Here is a 21,218-nt window from a genome sequence, read left to right on the forward strand (position 1 = left end):
ATGCAGTTTTTTTTTTTGGGGGGGGGGGATTTCTCTTCCCAGTACCCTCCAAACTGGTCTTTAATGGAAACCAGTGTCCCAGGTGGGTGTATTCACTCTCTGCCTCTTCTTCCCATCCCCGGGGGGGGGGCTTCCTTTGCTCACAGGGGTAAGAGCAATTACCCCCCCCCCATTTCTCCCTGGGGGGTCCAGTGCTCCCAGTTCTACCAGTAAAGAAGTGGGATTTTAAGGGGGTTCAGCCCCTGCTTCCCCCCGCCCCCCCCAACTTGGCCTGTCCTTGGGAGACAGGTCCCTTCTCCATCTTGGGGGGGGGGGGCTATTGCAGTAGGGCCTACATAAACACAAGAGGCAGAGAGACAACCTCTATCCCCCCCCCCCCACCCCAAAATAACCCCCCAGTGCCCCCCCCCGCCCCCCCCCCCCCCCAGGCACAGAGACAGCACAGAGCTTTCCGTAGAGATCCATAGATATTTATATAAATATTTGGGGCTGTACAAGTGGGAGGGGGGCGTGTGGGGGGGTGTGTGTGTGTGCAGGGGGGGGTGTGGGGGGGTTGGGGTGTGGGGGGGACACAGGTCACAGGCCGGGGGGGGGCCGTGGGCCGGGGGGGCCCCTCGCCGCTGCCTGAGTGATCCAGCTCCGCGCTGTCGCAGTCCGAGTCCTCGGAGACCTTTGTGGGGGGGGCGAGCGGGATTAAGGGGGGTTAAACATCCTCAGAGCCTCCTCTTGCCCCACAGCTGGTTGGGGGGGGGGGACACGCCCCCCTCCACACCCCCATTTTGCAAGGCAGAGCCCTGAGGACACCCCCCCACACACCCGTAGTAACTGGTCCTGGCCCCCCCCCCAGCCCATGGCACCCAGCCCTGGGGGACCCCCTTCCCCTTCCTACCCCCATCCTGGGGGGGGGGCTCAGGGGTCTCCCACCGCATAGTAGAGCCCTGGGGGACCCTGGGGACCCCCACCCAATGGCACCCAGCCCTGGGGGACCCTGAGGGACCCCCCCCCCCATGGCACCCAGCCCTGGGGACCCCCCTTCCCCTTGCTGATCCCTTTTTAGGGGGGGTTCAGGGGTCCCCCACCCTGTAGTACGAGCCCTGGGGGGACCCTGGGGACCCCCCCACCCAATGGCACCCAGCCCTGGGCGACCCTGAGGGACCCCCCCCAATGGCACCCAGCCCTGGGGGACCCCCTTCCCCTTGCTGATCCCTTTTTAGGGGGGGTTCAGGGGTCCCCCACCCTGTAGTACGAGCCCTGGGGGACCCTGGGGACCCCCCACCCAATGGCACCCAGCCCTGGGCGACCCTGAGGGACCCCCCCCAATGGCACCCAGCCCTGGGGGACCCCCTTCCCCTTGCTGATCCCTTTTTAGGGGGGGTTCAGGGGTCCCCCACCCTGTAGTACGAGCCCTGGGGGACCCTGGGGACCCCCCACCCAATGGCACCCAGCCCTGGGCGACCCTGAGGGACCCCCCCCAATGGCACCCAGCCCTGGGGGACCCCCTTCCCCTTGCTGATCCCTTTTTAGGGGGGGTTCAGGGGTCCCCCACCCTGTAGTACGAGCCCTGGGGGACCCTGGGGGACCCCCCACCCAATGGCACCCCAGCCCTGGCAGACCCCCTTCCCCTTGCTAATCCCTCCCTGGGGGGGCTTAGGGGTCCCCTATCCCATAATAGAAGCCCTGGAGGACCCTGGGGACCCCCACCCAATGGCACCCATCCCTGGGGGACCCCTTTCCCCTTGGTAACCCCGTCCCGGGGGACCTTAGGGACTTCCCCCCACCCTATAGTACCACCCTTGGGACCCCCCACCCCGTGCTACCCATCCCTGGGAGCACCCCCTCCCAGGGTGCCCACCCATCCCTGGGGAGGGGGGGGGCTGTGGGTGCTGCTCCCCACTACCACCTCCCGGGGCTGGGGGGCATCACCTTGGGGCTGAGCCCCCCGTGGCGGCGGCCGGGCCCCTCGGGGGGGGCGGCGTCCAGGGGGATCTCGGAGCCCTGGGAGAGCAGGTCCTCGGAGCGGTCGTCGGGGCGCTCGTCCGTGTTGGTGCTGCCCACGTCGGGGGTGGCGCTGTGCGAGGGCTCGCTCGTGTGCCCCTCGTCCCCGTCCCCGTCCCCGTCCCCGTCCGAGAAGTTCTCCGAGCTGAAGGTCGACAGCGACTGGCGCTTGCTCATGCCCGGGGGCCACCTGGGGTGGGGGGTGGGGGGGGTGGCGGGTGGGGGGAGTGAGGACCCGGCTGTCCGACCACCCACAGACACCCCCAACCCTGCACCCATCCCAGGTGTCCACGCACCCACACGTGGCCTTGCACCCATCCCGGGCAGCGGGGCACCCGTTGACCACCTGCACCCATCCTGGCTTCCAACCACCCATGGACCACCACCCTGCACCCATCTCCATGGGCCACCACCCAACACCCATCTTGGGCTTCCAACCACCCATGGACCCCCCCCTGCAACCCATCCTGGGCTTCCAACCACCCACGGACCACCACCCTGCACCCATCTCCATGGACCACCACCCAACACCCATCTTGGGCTTCCAACCACCCATGGACCCCCCCCCGCGCCCATCCCAGGTCTCTGAGCACCCATGGACCACCACCCTGCACCCATCCTGGGCTTCCAACCACCCATGGACCCCCCCCCCGCACCCATCTTGGGCTTCCAACCACCCATGGACCCCCCCCATGCCCATCCCAGGTCTCTGAGCACCCATGGACCACCACCCTGCACCCATCCTGGGCTTCCAACCACCCATGGACCCCCCCCGCACCCATCTTGGGCTTCCAACCACCCATGGATCCCCCCATGCCCATCCTGGGCTTCCAACCACCCATGGATCCCCCCTGCACCCATCCTGGACTTCCAACCACCCGTGGACCCCCCCCGCACCCATCTTGGGCTTCCAACCACCCATGGGACTCCTCTCTGCAACCATCACAGGTGTCCAACCACCCATGGCCCTCCTCCGTGTACACATCCTGGGCATCTGGGCACCCACTGACCCCCCCTGCACCCAACCTGGGTGTCCAACCACCCATCCACACACCCCCCTGCACCCATCCCAGGTCCTCTCCGCACCCATGGATTCTGCCCCACCCCAACACCCAGACTGGGCATCCAGGCACCCATGGACTCCCCTGCACCCATCTTGGGCTTCCAACCACCCATGGACCACCACCCCGCACCCATCTCAGGCCTCTGAGCACCATGGACCACCCCCCTGCACCCATCCTGGGCTTCCAACCACCCATGGACCTCCTTTCTGCAACCATTCTTGGTGTCCAACCACCCATGGACCTCATGCACCCATCCCAGGCATCTGGGCACCCACCAACCCTCTGCACCCATCCAGGGCTTCCAACCACCCATGAACCTCCCCCCAGCATCCAGCCTGGGGGTCCAACCACCCATGGACACCCCCCCATGCCCATCCCATCCTCGGCTTCCAACGACCCATGGACTCCTCTCCGCACCCAACCTGGGTGTCCAACCACCCATGGACCCCCCCCTGCACCCATCCTGGGTGTCCAACCACCCACAGACCCCCCCCCCGCACCCATCCTGGGCACCCACCGACCCCCCCGCACCCATCCTGATCTTCTGAGGACCCATAGACACCCCTCCTGTGCCCACCCCGGGGGTCTGAGCGCCCATGAACCACCCCCCCCTGCACCCATCCTCGTCTTCCAACCACCCATGGACACCCTCCCGCACCCACTCCAGGTGTCTGAATGCCCATGGACCCCCCACCCGCACCCACCCCAGGTGTCCAAGCGCCCATGGACCCCCCCCCCGCACCCATCCTCGTCTTCCAACCACCCACGGATCCCCCCCTGCGCCCACCCCAGGTGTCCAACCACCCATGGACCCCCCCCCCGCACCCATCACAGGCCTCTGAGCACCCATGGACCACCCCCCCCCCCCAGAGCACCCATCCTGGCTGTCCAGCCCCCCCTGCACCCACCCCAGGTGTCCGAAGGCCCACAGACCCCCAAAGGGATGTGGGCACCCAGGGCCGGGGGGGGGGGGTGTGGGGGGTGTGGGGGGGTGTCAGCACCCACCTCTGCCGCAGCGGCAGCTCCACCTCGCTGTCCACTTCCCCCTCCTCCTCCTCCGACGAGACCCCCCGCTTCTGGGGGCAGAGGGGGGGGGGCATTGGGGTCCTCCCGCTGCCCCTCGGGAGGGACCCATGGGGCCTGACCCCCACCCCAGAGGGACCCACGGGGCCCGACCTCCCCCCCTCCACCCCAAGGACACAGGGGTCCTGACCCCCCCCCAGGACGCACCCATAGGTCCCAAGACCCCCCCTTCCACCCCAGGAAGGACAGAGGGGTCCTGACCCACCCCCCCCCCAGGATGCACCCATGGGTCCTGACCCCCGGCAGGATGGATCCATCAGTCCTGACACCCTCCCAGGATGCACCCATGGGTCCTGACACCCCCCCCCCTGCCCCAAGAAGGACAGAGGGGTCCTGACCCGCCCCCCCCGGGGTGCACCCATAGGTCCCAAGACCCCCCCCTTCCACCCCAGATGGGTGCATGGGTCCTGACCCCCCCCCAGGAGGCACCCATGGGTCGTGACCCCCTCCCAGGAATGGATCCATGGGTCCTGCCCCCCCTTTCACCCCAGGAAGGCCAGGTCCTGACCCCCCCGCTCCGAGATGGACCCATAATCCTGCCCCCCCCCCCCCCAACTCAGGAGGGACCCCTGTGTCTGACCCCCCCCCCGAAGGGATCCATCCCACTCCCCACGGCTGGGATGGACCTGGGGGTCCTGCCACCGCCCCCCCCCCCCCCAAGTCTGTCGTCCCCCCCCCAAAAAAAGGGACCCGGGGGTCCTGGGGGGGGTGGTGTCTCACCTGCCCGCGGGTGACGGCCGCCCGGTACAGCAGCGCCGCGGGGGTGAGGTGCTGCCCGGGCCCCCCCTTGCCCCCCCGGCCGGTCCCGCTCTCCCGCTCGGGCTCGCCGGGGGCCGGGGCCCGCGGCGGGGGGGACCCTTGGGTGCCCGTCGCCCCCCCAGGTCCCGCGTCGGGGACGGCGGCCGGGGGGGCGCCCGCAGCCTCCAGGGTACCCCCGAGGAGATCGGGGCCGGCGGCGGTGGGGGGGGGTCCGGGAAGTCCCCGGGGGGGTCCGGTCTCGGGACCCGGTTCCCCGCAGCCCCCCCGGGGTCCGGCTTTGCGATGGCGGCCCTTGGCCCGACGGCTGCGGCCGGGCGAGGGGGGGCCCTTGGGACACCCCGGCAGGGCCACCTGCGCCATGGCCGCGTCCAGCTTGGGCAGCAGCACCTCCGGCTTCAGGATGTCGGGGCTGGGGGGGGACACACACGGGGGGGGCTGCGGGCGGGGACACGGGCACCCGGGAGCCCCTGCGATCCGCCCCCCCCCCCAGCCAGGAGGGACCCCCATGGCCAGACCCTCCAAATCCCCCCCCCCCCAGCCGGGAGGGACCCCCATATCCAGACCCTCCAAATCCCCCCCCCCCATATCCAGACCCTGCAATCCCCCCCCCCCAACTGGGAGGGACCCCCATATCCAGACCCTCCAAATCCCCCCCCCCCATATCCAGACCCTGCAATCCCCCCCCCGAGCTGGGAGGGACCCCCATATCCAGACCCTCCAAATCCCCCCCCCCATATCCAGACCCTGCAATCCCCCCCCCAAGCTGGGAGGGACCCCCATATCCAGACCCTCCAAATCCCCCCCCCAGTCAGGAGGGACCCCCATGGCCAGACCCTGGAATTCCGCCCCCAACCAGGAGGGGGGTGACCCCCATATCCAGACCCTCCAAACCCGCCCCCCCCCCAGCCAGGAGGGACCCCCATGGCCAGACCCTGGAATCCCCCCCCGCCCCGAGCCGGGAGGGACCCCCATATCCAGACCCTCCAAATCCCCCCCCCCATATCCAGACCCTGCAATCCCCCCCCCGAGCTGGGAGGGACCCCCATATCCAGCCCCTCCAAATCCCCCCCCCAAGTCAGGAGGGACCCCCATGTCCAAACCTCCAACCCCCCCCCCAGCCAGGAGGGACCCCCATGGCCAGTGCCTCCAAACCCGCCCCCCCACCCCCAGCCAGGAGAGACCCCCGTGCCCAGCACCCCCCCCCCCCCCCCCCCAAAAGGGATCCATCCCTTCCCCACTGCTGGGATGGACCTGGGGGTCCTGTCACCCCCCCCTTCCAACCCCCCCCCCCCCCAAAAGACACCCCCCCCCGCCCAAGGGACACTGGCATCTGCACCCCCAGTGCCCCCCCCACCCCAAAGGACCCCAGCACCCCCTGTCCCACACCCCTGTCCCCAACGGACCCCGGGGCACCCAACTCCCCGCCCCCCCCCCGCAAAAGGACGCAGGGGACTTGGCTCCCAGCCCCACAAGGACCCCCACATCCATGTCCCCACACCCCGACCCTGAGGGACCCCCCACATCCATGCCCCCCCCACTCCTCCCACAAAGAACCCAGGTACCTGAACCCCCCAGACACCCCCCTCCAGGGTCTACTCGCCCCACCCCCCCGCCCAGGTCCCCCCCCACCCAGGCGTCGGGGCGCACCGCTTGCCGTGGGGCGAGAGCTTCTGGGGGACGTTGCGTTTCTTGATGAGGGTCTCGACGGCGTTGCCGTGCAGGAGCCCCCGCGGCGCCCGCGGCTTGAAGAGCCCGGGGTAACGCTTCTCCAGCGCCTGCTCCCGCCTGCCAGGGACCCGGCGTGGGCACCCGCCCCCCCAGGGGACGCCGCACGGGGTGGCCATGGCCTTGGGCGGGGGGAGGGTGGCCATGGCCTTGGGGAGGGGGTGGCCTTGCGGGGGGGTGGCCGTAGGGTAAGGGCTGGTCATCGGCTCAGGGTAGCTATGGGGTGGGTATAGGGCTGGCCATGGCCATGGGGTAGGTATAGGGTTGGTTGTGGCCATAGGGGTCGATATAGGGCTGGCTGTGGCCATGGGGTCAATATAGGGCTGGACATGGCCATGGGGTAGGTATAGAATTGGCCATGGCCATGGGGTCGACATAGGGCTGGCCATGGCCATGGGGTAGGTATAGGGTTGGCCACGGCTATGGGGTGGATATAGGGCTGGCATGGGGTGGCCATGGGGTGGGTATAGGGTTGGCCATGGCCATGGGGTCGATATAGGGCTGGCCGTGGCCATGGGGTAGATATAGGGTTGGTCATGGCCACAAGGTGGCCATGGGGTGGATACAGAGTTTGCCATGGCCGTGAGGTGGCTATAGAATTGGCCATGGGGTAGCTATAGGGCTGGCCACGGGGTGGATATAGGCTTGACTGTGGCTATGGGGTAGATATAGGGTTGGCCATGGCCATGGGGTGGATATAGGGTTGGCATGGGGTGGCCATGGGGTGGATATAGGGTTGGCCACGGGGTGGCTATAGGGTTGCCATGGGGTGGCTATAGGGCTGGCCACGGGGTGGCTATAGGGTTGGCCATGGGGTGGATATAGGGCTGGCCATGGGGTGGCTATAGGGTTGGCCACGGGGTGGATATAGGGTTGCCATGGGGTGGCTATAGGATTGGCCATGGGGTGGCTATAGGGCTGGCCATGGGGTGGCTATAGGGCTGGCCACGGGGTGGATATAGGGTTGCCATGGGGTGGCTATAGGATTGGCCATGGGGTGGCTATAGGGCTGGCTATGGGGTGGCTATAGGGTTGGCCACGGGGTGGATATAGGGTTGCCATGGGGTGGCTATAGGGCTGGCCATGGGGTGGCTATAGGATTGGCCATGGGGTGGCTATAGGGCTGGCCATGGGGTGGCTATAGGGTTGGCCACGGGGTGGCTATAGGGTTGCCATGGGGTGGCTATAGGGCTGGCCATGGGGTGGCTATAGGGTTGGCCACGGGGTGGCCATGGGTTTGCGATAGGATTGGCCGTGGGCTGGCTAAGAAGGTTGGCCGTGACCACGGCGGGTGGCCATAGGGTTGGCCGCGGCCATAGGGTTGGTGCGGCGTTGGCTGCGGCCGTGGGGCGGCCGTGGGGCGGGTCCGGGGTGTGGGGGGGGTGTGGGGGGGGTGCTGGGGGCGCCCGCTCACCTGAGCAGCTCCTTCTCCTTGAGCTCCAGCTGCAGCATGAGGGCGCTGAGCTCCATGTAGAGGTTGTTGGCGCGTTCCAGCTTCCGCTCGTAGTGCTCCCGGATGTCCAGCGCGTGCCTGGCACCGGGGCGTTGGCACGCGCGGCACCCCACGGCACCCCACGGCGCCCCACGGTACCCCACGGCGCCCCACGGCACCCCACGGCACCCCACGGCGTCCGCCACGCGCAAGGACAGCCACCCAACAGCCCTCCCTGTACGCCAGCGCCCCCTGATCCCCCCCTGGCCCTGGCCCTGGTCCCCCCCGCCATGTCCCTGGTGCCCCCATGGCCATGCCCCCGCCCTGGCCCCGGTGTCCCCAGTGTCCCCAGTGTCCCCAGTGTCCCCAGTGTCCCCAGTGCCCCGCGGCCGGGCCCCACCGGAGCTCCTCGCGCCGGCGGTTGATGAGCTCCTCCTCCAGCCGGTGCAGACACGTCCCCTCCGACTTGATCTTCTCGAAGTGCAGCTTCACCTCCTCCCGCCACTCCGCCTGCGGCACGCGGGCACCGGCTACCGCGGGCACCGGCCACCACGGGCACCGGCCACCATGGGCACTGGCTACCACAGGCACTGGGCACTGGCCACCATGGGCACCCCGCACCCTGGGCACTGGCTACCACAGGCACCGGGCACCCCCGACAGTGGGCACCTCGGACACTGGCTACCACAGGCACCGGGCACCCTGGGCACTGGCTACCACAGGCACTGGGCACTGGCCACCATGGGCACTGGCCACCATGGGCACCCTGCACCCTGGGCACTGGCTACCACTGGCAATGGGCACCCTGGGCACTGGCTACCATGGGTACCGGGCACCCTGGGCACTGGCTACCATGGTCACTGGGCACCTGCCACCATGTGCATTGGGCATCCTGGGCACCGGCCACCATGGGCACCGGGCACTCTGGGCACTGGCTACCATAGGCACTGGGCACCAGCCACCATGGGCACTGGCCACCATGGGCACCCCGCACACTGGGCACTGGCTACCACTGGCAATGGGCACCCTGGGCACTGGCTACCATGGGTACTGGGCACCCTGGGCACTGGCTACCACAGGCACTGGGCACCCTGGGCACTGGGTGCTGTGGGCACTGGGCACCCTGGGCACTGGCTAACATGGTCACCAGACACCCCGGGCACCAGTTACTGCAGGCACTGGGCACTCCTAGCATTGGCTACTGAGGGCACTGGGCACCGCGGGCATTGGCTACCAAGGGCACTGGGCACCCTGGGCACCAGGCACCCAAGCACCAGGTATGGCAGGCACCGGGCACCCTGGGCACTGGCTACCACATGTACTGGGCACCCCGGGCACTGGCTACCGTGGGCACCGGGACACCCCAGGCACCAGTTACTGCAGGCACCGGGCACTCCTGGCACTGGCTACCGTGGGCACTGAGCACCCTGGGCACTGGCTACCACATGTACTGGGCACCCCGGGCACTGGCTACTGAGGTCACCGGGCACCCTGGACACCAGCTACCACAGGCACCGGGCACCCTGAACACCGGGCACCCAAGCACCAGGTACAGCAGACACCAGGCACCCTGGGCACTGGCTACCATGGGCACCAGTTACTGCAGGCACGGGGCACCCCGGGCACTGGCTACCACGGTCACTGGACACCCTGGGCGCTGGCTACCACAGGCACCAGGCACCCTGGGCACTGGGTGCTGTGGGCACTGGGCACCCTGGGCACTGGCTACCACATTTACTGGGCATCCCGGGCACTGGCTACCGTGGGCACCAGACATCCCAGGCACCACTTATGGCAGGCACTGGGCACCCCGGGCATTGGCTACTGAGGTCACCGGGCACCCTGGGCACCGGCTACCGCAGGCACTGGGCACCCTGCGCACCAGGTATGGCAGTCACTGGGCACCCTGGGCACTGGCTACCACGGTCACTGGACACCCTGGGCATTGGCTACCACAGGCACCAGGCACCCTGGGCACTGGGCACCCTGGGCACTGGCTACCGTCGGCACCAGACACCCCGGGCACCAGTTACTGCAGGCTCGGGGCACCCCGGGCATTGGCTACCACGGTCACCAGACACCCTGGGCACTGGCTACCACAGGCACTGGGCACCCTGGGCACTGGGTGCTGTGGGCACTGGGCACCCTGGGCACTGGCTACCACATGTACTGGGCACCCTGGGCACTGGCTACCGTGGGCACCAGACACCCCGGGCACCAGTTACTGCAGGCACTGGGCACCCCGGGCATTGGCTACTGAGGTCACTGGGCACCCTGGGCACCAGGTATGGCAGGCACTGGGCACCCTGGGCACTGGCTACCACGGTCACTGGACACCCTGGGCCCTGGGCACCCTGGGCACTGGCTACTGTGGGCACCAGACACCCCGGGCACCAGTTACTGCAGGCACTGGGTACCCCAGGCATTGGCTACTGAGGGCACTGGGCAACCTGGGCACTGGCTACTGTGGGCACTGGGCAACCCAAGCACTGGGCACCCTGGGCACCGGCTACTGTGGGCACTGGGCAACCCAAGCACTGGGCACCCTGGGCACTGGCTACTATGGGCACTGGCCACCATAGTCACTGGGCACCCTGGGCTCCCAGGGGCACAAGACGGCCCGGTCACTGCGTTACCCGGGTGCAGCTGCTCCAGGCACTGGGATATACTGGGAGCAGCTTCCACGAGTGCTGGGATACACTGGGCCCGGATACCCCGGGCACCGGCTCCCGCTGGCACCAGTTGCCCCAGCGCCAGCCCCCCCAGTCACTGGGGTGTGAAGCAGGTCTCCTGCGGGGTTTGGGGGTGCTCGGGGGGGCAGGGGGGGTCCCGGGGTGCTGGGTATCCTGCGGGTCCCGGGGTGCTGGGGGTCCTGGGGTGCTGGGGGGGTGCTGGGTGCTGGGGGGGGGGCAGGGTGCTGGGTATCCTGGGGGTCCCTGGGTGTTAGGGTTCCTGGGATGCTGGGGGGGTCCTGGGTGCTGGGGGGGGGGGCCCAGGGTGCTGGGTATCCTGGGATGCTGGGGGGTGTCCTGGGTGCAGGGGGGGGCCCAGGGTGCTGGGTATCCTGGGGGTCCCTGGGTGCTAGGGTTCCTGGGGTGCTGGGGGAGTCCTGGGTGCAGGGGGGGGCCCAGGGTGCTGGGTATCCTGGGGGTCCCGGGGTGATGGGGGTCCTGGGGTGATGGGGGGGTGCTGGGTGCTGGGGGGGGCCCAGGGTGCTGGGTATCCTGGGGGTCCCTGGGTGTTAGGGTTCCTGGGGTGCTGGGGGTGTCCTGGGTGCTGGGGGGGGACCCAGAGTGCTGGGGGTCCTGGGGTGATGGGTATCATGGGGGGTCCCTGTGTACCAGGGGTCCCGGGGTGCCGGGGGTCCTGGGTGCTGGGGTCCCAGGTAGTGGGGTGCTGGGGTGCCGGGGGTCCTGGGGTTCTGGGGTGCCAGGGTGGTGGGGTCCCGGGTGGTGGGGTCCCAGGTGCCGGGGGTCCAGGGGTGCTGGGGTCCTGGGTGGTGGGGTCCCGGGTGGTGGGGTCCTGGGGTGCCGGGTGTCCCGGGGTTCTGGGGTGCCAGGGTGTTGGGGTCCCAGGTGGTGGGGTCCCGGGTGCCGGGGGTCCAGGGGTGGTGGGGTGCCGGGGGTCCCAGGGTTCGGGGGTGCCGGGGTGCTGGGGTCCTGGGTGGTGGGGTCCCCAGTGCCAGGGGCCCAGGGGTGGTGGGGTCCCGGGTGGTGGGGTCCCGGGTGCCGGGGGTCCAGGGGTGGTGGGGTGCCGGGGGTCCCAGGGTTCTGGGGTCCCAGGGTGGTGGGGTGCCGGGTGGTGGGGTCCCCGGTGCCGGGGGTCCAGGGGTGGTGGGGTGCCGGGGGTCCCAGGGTTCTGGGGTCCCAGGGGTGGTGGGGTGCCGGGTGGTGGGTACCTGGGATTTGAAGTAGGTCTCCTGGGGGGTGGAGAGGACGTCGGCGGAGGCGATGTCGAGGTGCAGCAGGATCTGGCGGAAGGACGGCCGGTTCCGGGGCTTGCTGTTCCTGGGGGGAGCGGCAGGGCGCTGGGTGGGGGCTTTGGTGGGGGGGTTGGGGGGGGGGGGGGGCAGGTGGGTGCCAGGGGGTGACGCGGTGCCGGGGCTTTTTGTTGGGAGCAGGGGCAGAGAAGGGCGCACAGGAGACAGTGGGGCACCCGAGGGGCAGCGGTGCCCGGGGTGTAGCCTGGTGGTGGTGGGGGGGCCCATGGACAACCCTCCCCCCGCCCAGGATGGGGGTCCCTATGAGCACGGTGGCAGGTCCCTCATGGTGGTCCCTACAGTGGGGTACCCATGGTGGGGCGGGGGGGGGGGGTGTGTCCCCCATGGGATGACTCCACCACGGCGTGGGTGCCCGTGGCGTGGCCCCATCTAGGGTGTCCCCGTGGGGTGTCACCCAAGGCGGGGGGGGGGGGGTGGGGTGTCCCCAAGCGGGGCGTCCCCGTGGGTGCACTCACCAGCACTGGCGCAGCAGCACCTTGAAGCCGTCGGGGCAGCCGGAGGGGACGGGCAGGTGGAGGCTGTTGCTGCCCACCCCCCAGATGATGGCCGAGGAGTCCACGTCCTTGTAGGGGATCTCCCCCGTCAGCAGCTCCCACAGCACCACCCCGAAGGACCTGGGGACACCCCCACGGTCCCCGTCACCCACGACCCCCGTCGCCCACGGTTGGGCACCCCCAGTGTCCTCCCGCTGTCTCCCACCCTGCCCCGGTGTCCCCTCCCTGCCTCTGCCCGTGCTGGTGGCTCCGGTGTCCCCTGCCCCTCCTGTGGTCCCCGATGTCCCTCATCCCTGTCCTTGCAATGTCCTCACTGGTATCGCCAATGTCCCCCCGTTCCTATTGTCCCCAACCCTTCCTGTGCCCCCCGGTGTCCCCAGTGCCTCCCAAAGACCCCCGTCTTGCTGTGTCCCCGGTGCCACCATAGCTCCCTGGTGTCCCTGAGGCTCCCATGTCCCCCATGTCCCCGAGGTCCCTGCGCCCTCACCAGATGTCAACCTTCTCGGAGACGGGCTCATTGCGGATGACCTCGGGTGCCATCCAGGCCACCGTGCCAGCGAAGGACATCTTGGTGCTCTTGTCAATGAGCTCCTTGGAGGTGCCGAAGTCCGAGATCTTCACCACGTCGTCGTAGGTGATGAGCATGCTGGGGGGCACCCGCTCAGCGCCACGCCAATGACACGGGCACGGCACCGCCACCGCATGCAACTGCTATGAGCATCATCGGGTCATGGGCATGCCACCACCACGGGCACAACACCATCATGGACATGCCACCACCACAGCACCACCATGGGCATGGCACCACCATGGGCATGCAACTGCCATGAGCATGGTCCCGTCACAGACGTGCCACCACCATGGCCATGGCACCATCAATGAGCATGGCACCACCACCAAGGACGTATCATCGCCATGAACATGGCACCACCATGGCCATGGCACCACCAACGCATGGTGGTCCCGTCATGGACATGCCACTACCATGGCCATGGCACCGCCATGAGCATGGTCTCATCATGGCCATGGCACCACCATGGCCATGGCACCACCAACGCATGGTGGTCCCATCATGGACATGCCACCACCATGGCCGTGGCACCATCATGGACATGCAACTGCCATGAGCATGGTCCCGTCATGGACGTGCCACCACCATGGCCATGGCACCATCAATGAATATGGCACCACCAAGGATGTATCATCGCCATGAACATGGCACCACCATGGCCATGGCACCACCAAGAATATGTCAGTGCCATGAACATGGCACCGCCATGGCCATGGCACCACCAACGCATGGTGGTCCCATCATGGACATGCCACCACCATGGGCATGGCACCATCATGGACATGCAACTGCCATGATCATGATCCCGTCATGGACATGCCACCACCATGGCCATGGCACCATCAATGAATATGGCACCACCAAGGACGTATCATCGCCATGAACATGGCACCACCATGGCCATGGCACCACCAAGAATATGTCAGTGCCATGAACATGGCACCGCCATGGCCATGGCACCACCAATGCATGGTGGTCCCGTCATGGACATGCCACCACCATGGACATGGCACCACCATGGGCATGCAATTGCTATGGGCATGGAACCACCGTGGGGATGGCACTGACATGGTCATACAACTGTCATGGACATGCAACCACCATGTTCATTGCACTGCCACACGCATGCCACTGTCATGGACATGTCACCGCCATGGACACACAGCCACCATAGACATGGCACTGCTGTGGGTGTGCAACTGCCATGGGCATTGCATTACCATGGGCACCACCATGGCCATGGTACCACCAAGGACATGTCACCACCATGAACATGTCATCACCATGGCCATGGCACCACCAATGCATGGCGGTCCCGTCATAGACATGCCACCACCATGGATGGACATGCCACCACCATGGTCATGCAACTGCCATGAGCATGGTCCCGTCATGGACATGCCACCACCGTGGATGGACATGCCACCACCATGGTCATGCAACTGCCATGAGCATGGTCCCGTCATGGACACACCACCACCAGGGTTACAGCACCGTCACCACCACGGCCATGGCACCACCAGTGGGCATGGCACCACCATGGCCATGGCACCACCATGGGCATGCAACTGTCACCGACACGCAACCATTGAGGACAATGTACCACCATGGGCATGGCACTGCCATGATCATGCAACCGCCACATGCATGTCCCCGCCACGGGCACGGCACCATCACGAGCACGTCACCGCCTGGGGCACCCCCCTCCTCCCCAGCACCCGTGGGTGCTCCCTGAGCCCCCAGCCCCGCTCACTTGGGCGACTTGAGGTCGCGGTGGATGATCTTGTGGAGGTGCAGGTAGTTCATGCCGCCGGCGATGCCCATGGACCAGTCGACGAGGAGGGAGGGGGTGACCTTGCGCCCGGCGCGCAGCACCTCGTAGAGCTGGCCCTGGGCGCAGAACTCCATGATGATGCAGTAGCAGGGTGCCTGGGTGCACACACCCCTGCGGGCACAGCGGCACCCTCAGCACCCGCCGCCTGGCCAGCCGGGGCACCCAGCAGCACCCGGGCAACCAGCTGCACCAGGGCACCCAACACCACCAGGACACCCAACTTCTCTAGGGCACTCAGCTTCTCCAGGGCACCCAGTTTCTCTATGGCACCCAACATCTCCACAGCACCCAACTTCTCCAGGGCACCCAACTTACTTCACCAGAGCACCCAACATCGCCAGGACACCCAACTTCATCGGGGCACCCAAATTCTCTAGGGCACCCAACTTCACCAGGGCACTCAATTTATCTACGGCACCCAACATCTCCACAGCACCCAGCATCTCCAGGGCACTCAACTTCACCGGGACACCCAAATCCTCTAGGGCACTCGACTTTACCAGTACACCCAGCTTCACCAGGGCACCCAACTTCACCAGGGCACCCAATTTCTCTACGGCACCCAACATCTCCACAGCACCCAGCTTCTCCAGGACACCCAACTTCTCTAGGGCACCCAGCTTCTCTAGGGCACCCAACTTCACTGGGGCACCCAAATCTTCTAGGGCACCCAACATCTCCATGGCACCCAACTTCACCAGGACACCCAGCTTCACCAGAGCGCCCAAGTTCTCCAGGGCACCCAACTTCTCTAGGGCACCCAATTTCTCCATGGCACCCATTTTCTCCAGGGCACCCATTTTCTCCAGGGCACTCAACTTCACCAGGGCACCCAACATCTCCATGGCACCCAACTTCACCAGGACACCCAGCTTCTCTAGGGCATCCAACATCTCCACAGCACCCAACTTCTCTAGGGCACCCAGTTTCTCCAGCACCCCCAACTTACTTCTCCAGGACACCCAACATCTCCACAGCACCGAACATCTCCAGGACACCCAACATCTCCAGGGCACCTGGCTTCACCAGAGCACCCAAATTCTCCAGGGCACCCAATTTCTCTAGGGCACCCAACATCTCCACAGCACCCAACTTCTCTAGGGCACCCAACTTCTCCAGGACATTCAGCTTCTCTAGGGCACCCATCTACACTCAGGTCCCCATCAGCACCCATCAGCACTGGGGCACCAAGCCCCCCCCCCCGTTAGCACCAGGAGCACCCGTCTTCACCATGGGCACCCCTCTGCACCCAGAGACCCGGTAGCACCGGGGCACCCATCTGAGTTGGGGCACCCACCTGCAGCCAGGCACCCATCGGCGCCGGAGCACCGGGCCACCCGTCTGCACCCACGTCACCCTGTGCCAGGAGTGCCCCGTCTGTGACAGACCTGTCCCCTGTGTGGCTGTCCCCTGTGCCACGTGTGGGACGTGCCAGTGTGTCCCGTGTCCATGCCGTGTCCTGCCCACCCAGGTCCATGCCATGCTGCTCTGCCCCACGCCCATGCCCTGTGCCTGTCCCATGGCGTGGCCGTGCCTGTGGCCATGGCCATGGCCATGCTCATGGCGTGTCTATGCTCATGGCATATTCATGCCCCATGCCCATGGTGTGTCCATGTTCATGCTCACGGCGTGTCCATGCCCCATGCCCATGGTGCTCCCCATGCCCATGGCATGTCCATGTTCATGCTCACGGCGTGTCCATGCCCCATGCCCATGGTGCTCCCCATGCTCACGGCGTGTCCATGCCCCATGCCCATGGTTCTCCCCATGCTCACGGCGTGTCCATGCCCCATGCCCATGGTGCTACCCATGCTCACGGCGTGTCCATGACCCGTGCCCATGGTTCTCCCCATGCTCACGGCGTGTCCATGCCCCATGCCCATGGTGTTCCCCATGCTCATGGCGTGTCCATACCCCGTGCCCATGGTGTTCCGCATGCCCCGTGCCCATGGTGCTCCCCATGCCCATGGCGTGTCCATGGCCCGTGCCCATGGTGTTCCCCATGCCCCATGCCCCTGGTGTGCCCCATGCTCACGGCGTGTCCATACCCCGTGCCCATGGTGTTCCCCATGCCCCATGCCCCTGGTGCTCCCCATGCCCATGGCGTGTCCATGCCCTGTGCCCATGGTGCTCCCCATGCCCATGGCGTGTCCATGGCCTGTGCCATGTTCATGCCCATGCCATGGCCATGACCTCTATGCTTGTACCTGCGGCATGTCCATGCTCATGCCATGTTCGTGCTCATGCCCATGGCGTGTGCATGCCCCGTGCCCGTGCTGTTCCCCATGCCCATGGCGTGTCCATGGCCCTCGCTGTGTCCATGCCCGTGCCATGTCCATGCCTCCATCCCTCATGCCCATGGCATGTCCATGCCCCACACCGTGTCCATGCCCATGCTGTGTCTGTGCCCTGTGCCCGTGGTGTTCTCCAGGCCCCATACCCATGATCTCCATGCCCCATGCCCACGGCTTGCTCATGCCATGTCCATGTTCCATGCCCCACGCCATGTCCATGCCCCGCACCCATGGTGTTCCCCATGACCATGCCTTGTCCATGCCACAACCACACTCCATGCCCATGGTATGCCCATGGCATGCCCATGGTGTCCCCACACCCATCCCATGACCATGTCGTGTCCATGGTGGCCCTGTGCCCATCCCATGCCCACACCATGTCCATGCTGTGCCCATGGTGTCCCCACACCCATCCCATGACCATGCCGTGTCCATGCTGTGCCCATGGTGTCCCCATGCTCATCCCACGCCCATGCTGTGTCCGTGCTCTGCCCATGGTGTCCCCAAGCCCATGGTGTCCCCATGCACATCCCATGCCCACACTGTGTCCATGACATGTCCATGGTGTCCCCACACCCATCCCATGACCATGCCATGTCCAAGGTGTCCCTGTGCCCATCCCATGCCCACACCATGTCCATGCTCTGCCCATGCTGTCCCCACGCCCATCCCATGACCATGCCGTGTCCATGCTGTGCACATGGTGTCCCTGTGCCCATGGTGTCCCTGTGCCCATCTCATGACCATGCTGTGTCCGTGCTGTGCCCATGGTGTCCCCATGCCCATCTCATGACCATGCTGTGTCCGTGCTGTGCCCATGGTGTCCCCATGCCCATGGTGACCCCATGCCCATCCCACAACCATGCTGTGCCCATGGTGTCCCCAAGCCCATGGTGACCCCAAGCCCATCCCATGTCCTACACTGTGTCCATGGTGTCCCCATGGTGTCCCCACGTCCATCCCATGACCATGCCGTGTCCATGGTGTCCCCATGCCCATGGTGTCCCCGGGCCCATCCCATGACCATGCCGTGTCCTTGGTCTCCCCAAGCCCATGGTGTCCCCGTGTCCATGGTGTCCCCATGCCCATGGTGTCCCTGGGCCCATCCCATGACCACGCCGTGTCCTTGGTCTCCCCAAGCCCATGGTGTTCCTGTGCCCATGGTGTCCCCGTGCCCATCCCACGACCATGCCGTGTCCTTGGTCTCCCCAAGCCCATGGTGTCCCCGTGCCCATGGTGTCCCCGTGCCCACCCCACGACCATGCCGTGTCCTTGGTGTCCCCAATCCCCTGGTGTCCCCATGCTCATGGTGTCCCCAAGCCTGTGCCCAATCCCGTCCCGCGCCCCGCGCCAGCAGCACCCGCGCTCACTTGAAGGTGATGATGTTGGGGTGCTTGAGCTTGCGCAGGTGCTTGATGTCGGTCTCCTTCAGGTCCCGCACCTTCTTGACGGCCACCTCCTCCCCGTGGAAGCGGCCCAGGAAGACGGCGCCCTGCGCCCCGCTGCCCACCCACTGCAGGTCCAGGATCTCCTCGAACGGCACCTCCCAGGGGTCTGCGGGCACCCGCCGCACCCCCGCCTCAGCACCCCACGGCAGCACCCCCACCCCCCCGGCACCCCCCCGGCGGCACCCCACGGTGCACCCCCACCCATGGCACCCCCACAGCAGCACCACCACCCCCACAGCACCCTCACATCGGCACTCCCACCCCCACAGCACCCCCACATCAGCACCCCACGGTGCACCCCCACCCACGGCACCCCCCCGGCGGCACCCCACGGTGCACCCCCACCCATGGCACCCCCACAGCAGCACCCCCACCCCCACAGCACCCCCACATTGGCACCCCACGGTGCACCCCCACCCACGGCACCCCCACATTGGCACCCCATGGTGCACCCCCACCCCCACAGCACCCCCACATTGGCACCCCACGGTGCACCCCCACCCATGGCACCCCCACAGCAGCACCACCACCCCCACAGCACCCTCACATCGGCACCCCCACCCCCACAGCACCCCCACATCAGCACCCCACGGTGCACCCCCACCCATGGCACCCCCACAACACCCCCACATTGGCACCCCCACCCCCACAGCACCCCCACATCAGCACCCCACGGTGCACCCCCACCCACGGCACCCCCACATCGGCACCCAATGGTGCACCCCCACCCCCACAGCACCCCCACATTGGCACCCCCACCCCCACAGCACCCCCACATCAGCACCCCACAGTGCACCCACGCCTGCAGCACCCCCACATTGGCACCCCCATGCCCACGGCACCCCCACTGCACCCACACCCGCTCCTTTGCCCCCCTGCACCCTCCTTCACCCCATTACACCCTCCCTGCCCCATAGCACCCTCCTGGCCCCATTACACCCTCCTGGCCCCATCGCACCCTCCTTTGCCCCCTTACATCCTCCCTGCCCCATAGGACCCTCTTAGCCCCATAGCACCCTCCCTGTGGCATTGCCCCCATCTTTGCCCCCATAGGATCGTCCTTTGCCCCCTTACACCCTTGCAGCTCCATTGCCCCCTCCTTTGCCTCATTGCACCTTCCTGGCCCCACAGCAACCTCCTTTGCCCCCTTACACCCCCCCTGCCCAATAGGACCCTCTTAGCCCCATAGCATCCTCCCTGACCCCTTGCCCCCTTCTTTGCCCCCTTGCACCCTCCCTGTCCCATTGCCCTCTCCTTTGCCCCATTGCCCCCTCCTTTGCCCCATCGCACCCTCCTGGCCCCATAGCAACCTCCTTTGCCCCATTGCCCCGTCCTTTGCCCCGTCGCACCCTCCTGGCCCCATGGCAACCTCCTTTGCCCCCTTACACCCCCCCTGCCCCATAGGACCCTCTTAGCCCCACAGCATCCTCCCTGACCCCTTGCCCTCTTCTTTGCCCCATCGCCTCCTCCTTTGCCCCATTACACCCTCCCTGTCCTGTTGCCCCCTTCTTTGCCCCATTGCCCCCTCCTTTGCCCCATTGCACCCTCCTGGCCCCATGGCAACCTCCTTTGTTCCCTTACACTCCCCCTGCCCCATAGGACCCTCTTAGCCCCACAGCATCCTCCCTGACCCCTTGCCCCCTCCTTTGCCCCATCGCCTCCTCCTTTGCCCCATAGCACCCTCCCTGCCCCCTGGCACCCTCCCTGCCCCACGGCGCCCCCTCACCCTCCTGGGGGTGCTTGTGCTCGGCGGCGTAGGCTTTGCCGATCATGGTCCAGACGGGCTTGAGGCAGCCGAAGAGCCCCTCCAGGAACCCCCCCCCCGGCCTGGCAGCGCAGGTGGGCGCCCTCGGGGGCCAGGGGCCCCGCACCCTCGGGCCCCAGCTCGGGGTGCCGGGGACCCCCCCGGCGGGGCCAGGCCTCGGGGGGGGCGGCGGGGGCGGCGGGGGCGGCGGGCAGGACGTCGCGCAGGACGCACTGGGTGGGGGTCAGCTCCTGCTCGGGGGTCCCGTCCGAGGCCAGCGCCAGCGAGGGCGACGGCGTCCGCGTCTCGTGCAGGCAGGCCATGGCGGGGCGGCCCCCGCGGCCCCCGCGGCCCCCGGCCTGCGCGGGGGGGGAAGGGTCAGCGGGGGGCACCCCCACGGCACCCAGGGGCACCCCCTATTGCACCCATGGGCACCCCCCCCATTGCACCCAGGGGCACCCCCCTCATTGCACCCAGGGGCACCCCCTCATTGCACCCATGGGCACCCCCCCATTGCACCCAGGGGCACCCCCTCATTGCACCCATGGGCACCCCCCCATTGCACCCAGGGGCACCCCCTCATTGCACCCACGGGCACCCCCCTCATTGCACCCATGGGCACCCCCCTCATTGCATTCATGGGCACCCCCCATTGCACCTATGAGCACCCCCATTGCACCCTTGGGCACCCCCCCCATTGCACCCAGGGGCACCCCCATTGCAGCTATTGGAACATCCCCCCCCCCCCCATTGCACCCATGGGCACCCCCCCATT

At 67.3% G+C, this 21,218-nt stretch overlaps 1 protein-coding gene across 1 annotated transcript in view; it reads right to left on the reverse strand.

Annotated features, from left to right (window-relative positions):
* The window catches only part of MAP3K12 (mitogen-activated protein kinase kinase kinase 12), a 21,288-nt gene extending 395 nt beyond the window's left edge, over positions 1-20,893 (reverse strand). Inside the window, 14 exon segments of the mRNA XM_063358935.1 lie at positions 444-670; positions 1,924-2,185; positions 4,065-4,135; positions 4,863-5,310; positions 6,549-6,686; positions 8,041-8,157; positions 8,459-8,568; positions 11,957-12,065; positions 12,514-12,672; positions 13,040-13,198; positions 14,877-15,068; positions 18,622-18,805; positions 20,426-20,522; positions 20,524-20,893. Coding sequence (XP_063215005.1) covers positions 444-670; positions 1,924-2,185; positions 4,065-4,135; positions 4,863-5,310; positions 6,549-6,686; positions 8,041-8,157; positions 8,459-8,568; positions 11,957-12,065; positions 12,514-12,672; positions 13,040-13,198; positions 14,877-15,068; positions 18,622-18,805; positions 20,426-20,522; positions 20,524-20,766 — 2,516 coding nt within the window. The 5' untranslated portion in view covers positions 20,767-20,893.
* Positions 20,894-21,218: the final 325 nt, after the last annotated feature.

The sequence above is a fragment of the Chroicocephalus ridibundus genome, chromosome 24, assembly GCF_963924245.1.
Source record: "Chroicocephalus ridibundus chromosome 24, bChrRid1.1, whole genome shotgun sequence".
Lineage (NCBI taxonomy): Eukaryota > Metazoa > Chordata > Aves > Charadriiformes > Laridae > Chroicocephalus > Chroicocephalus ridibundus.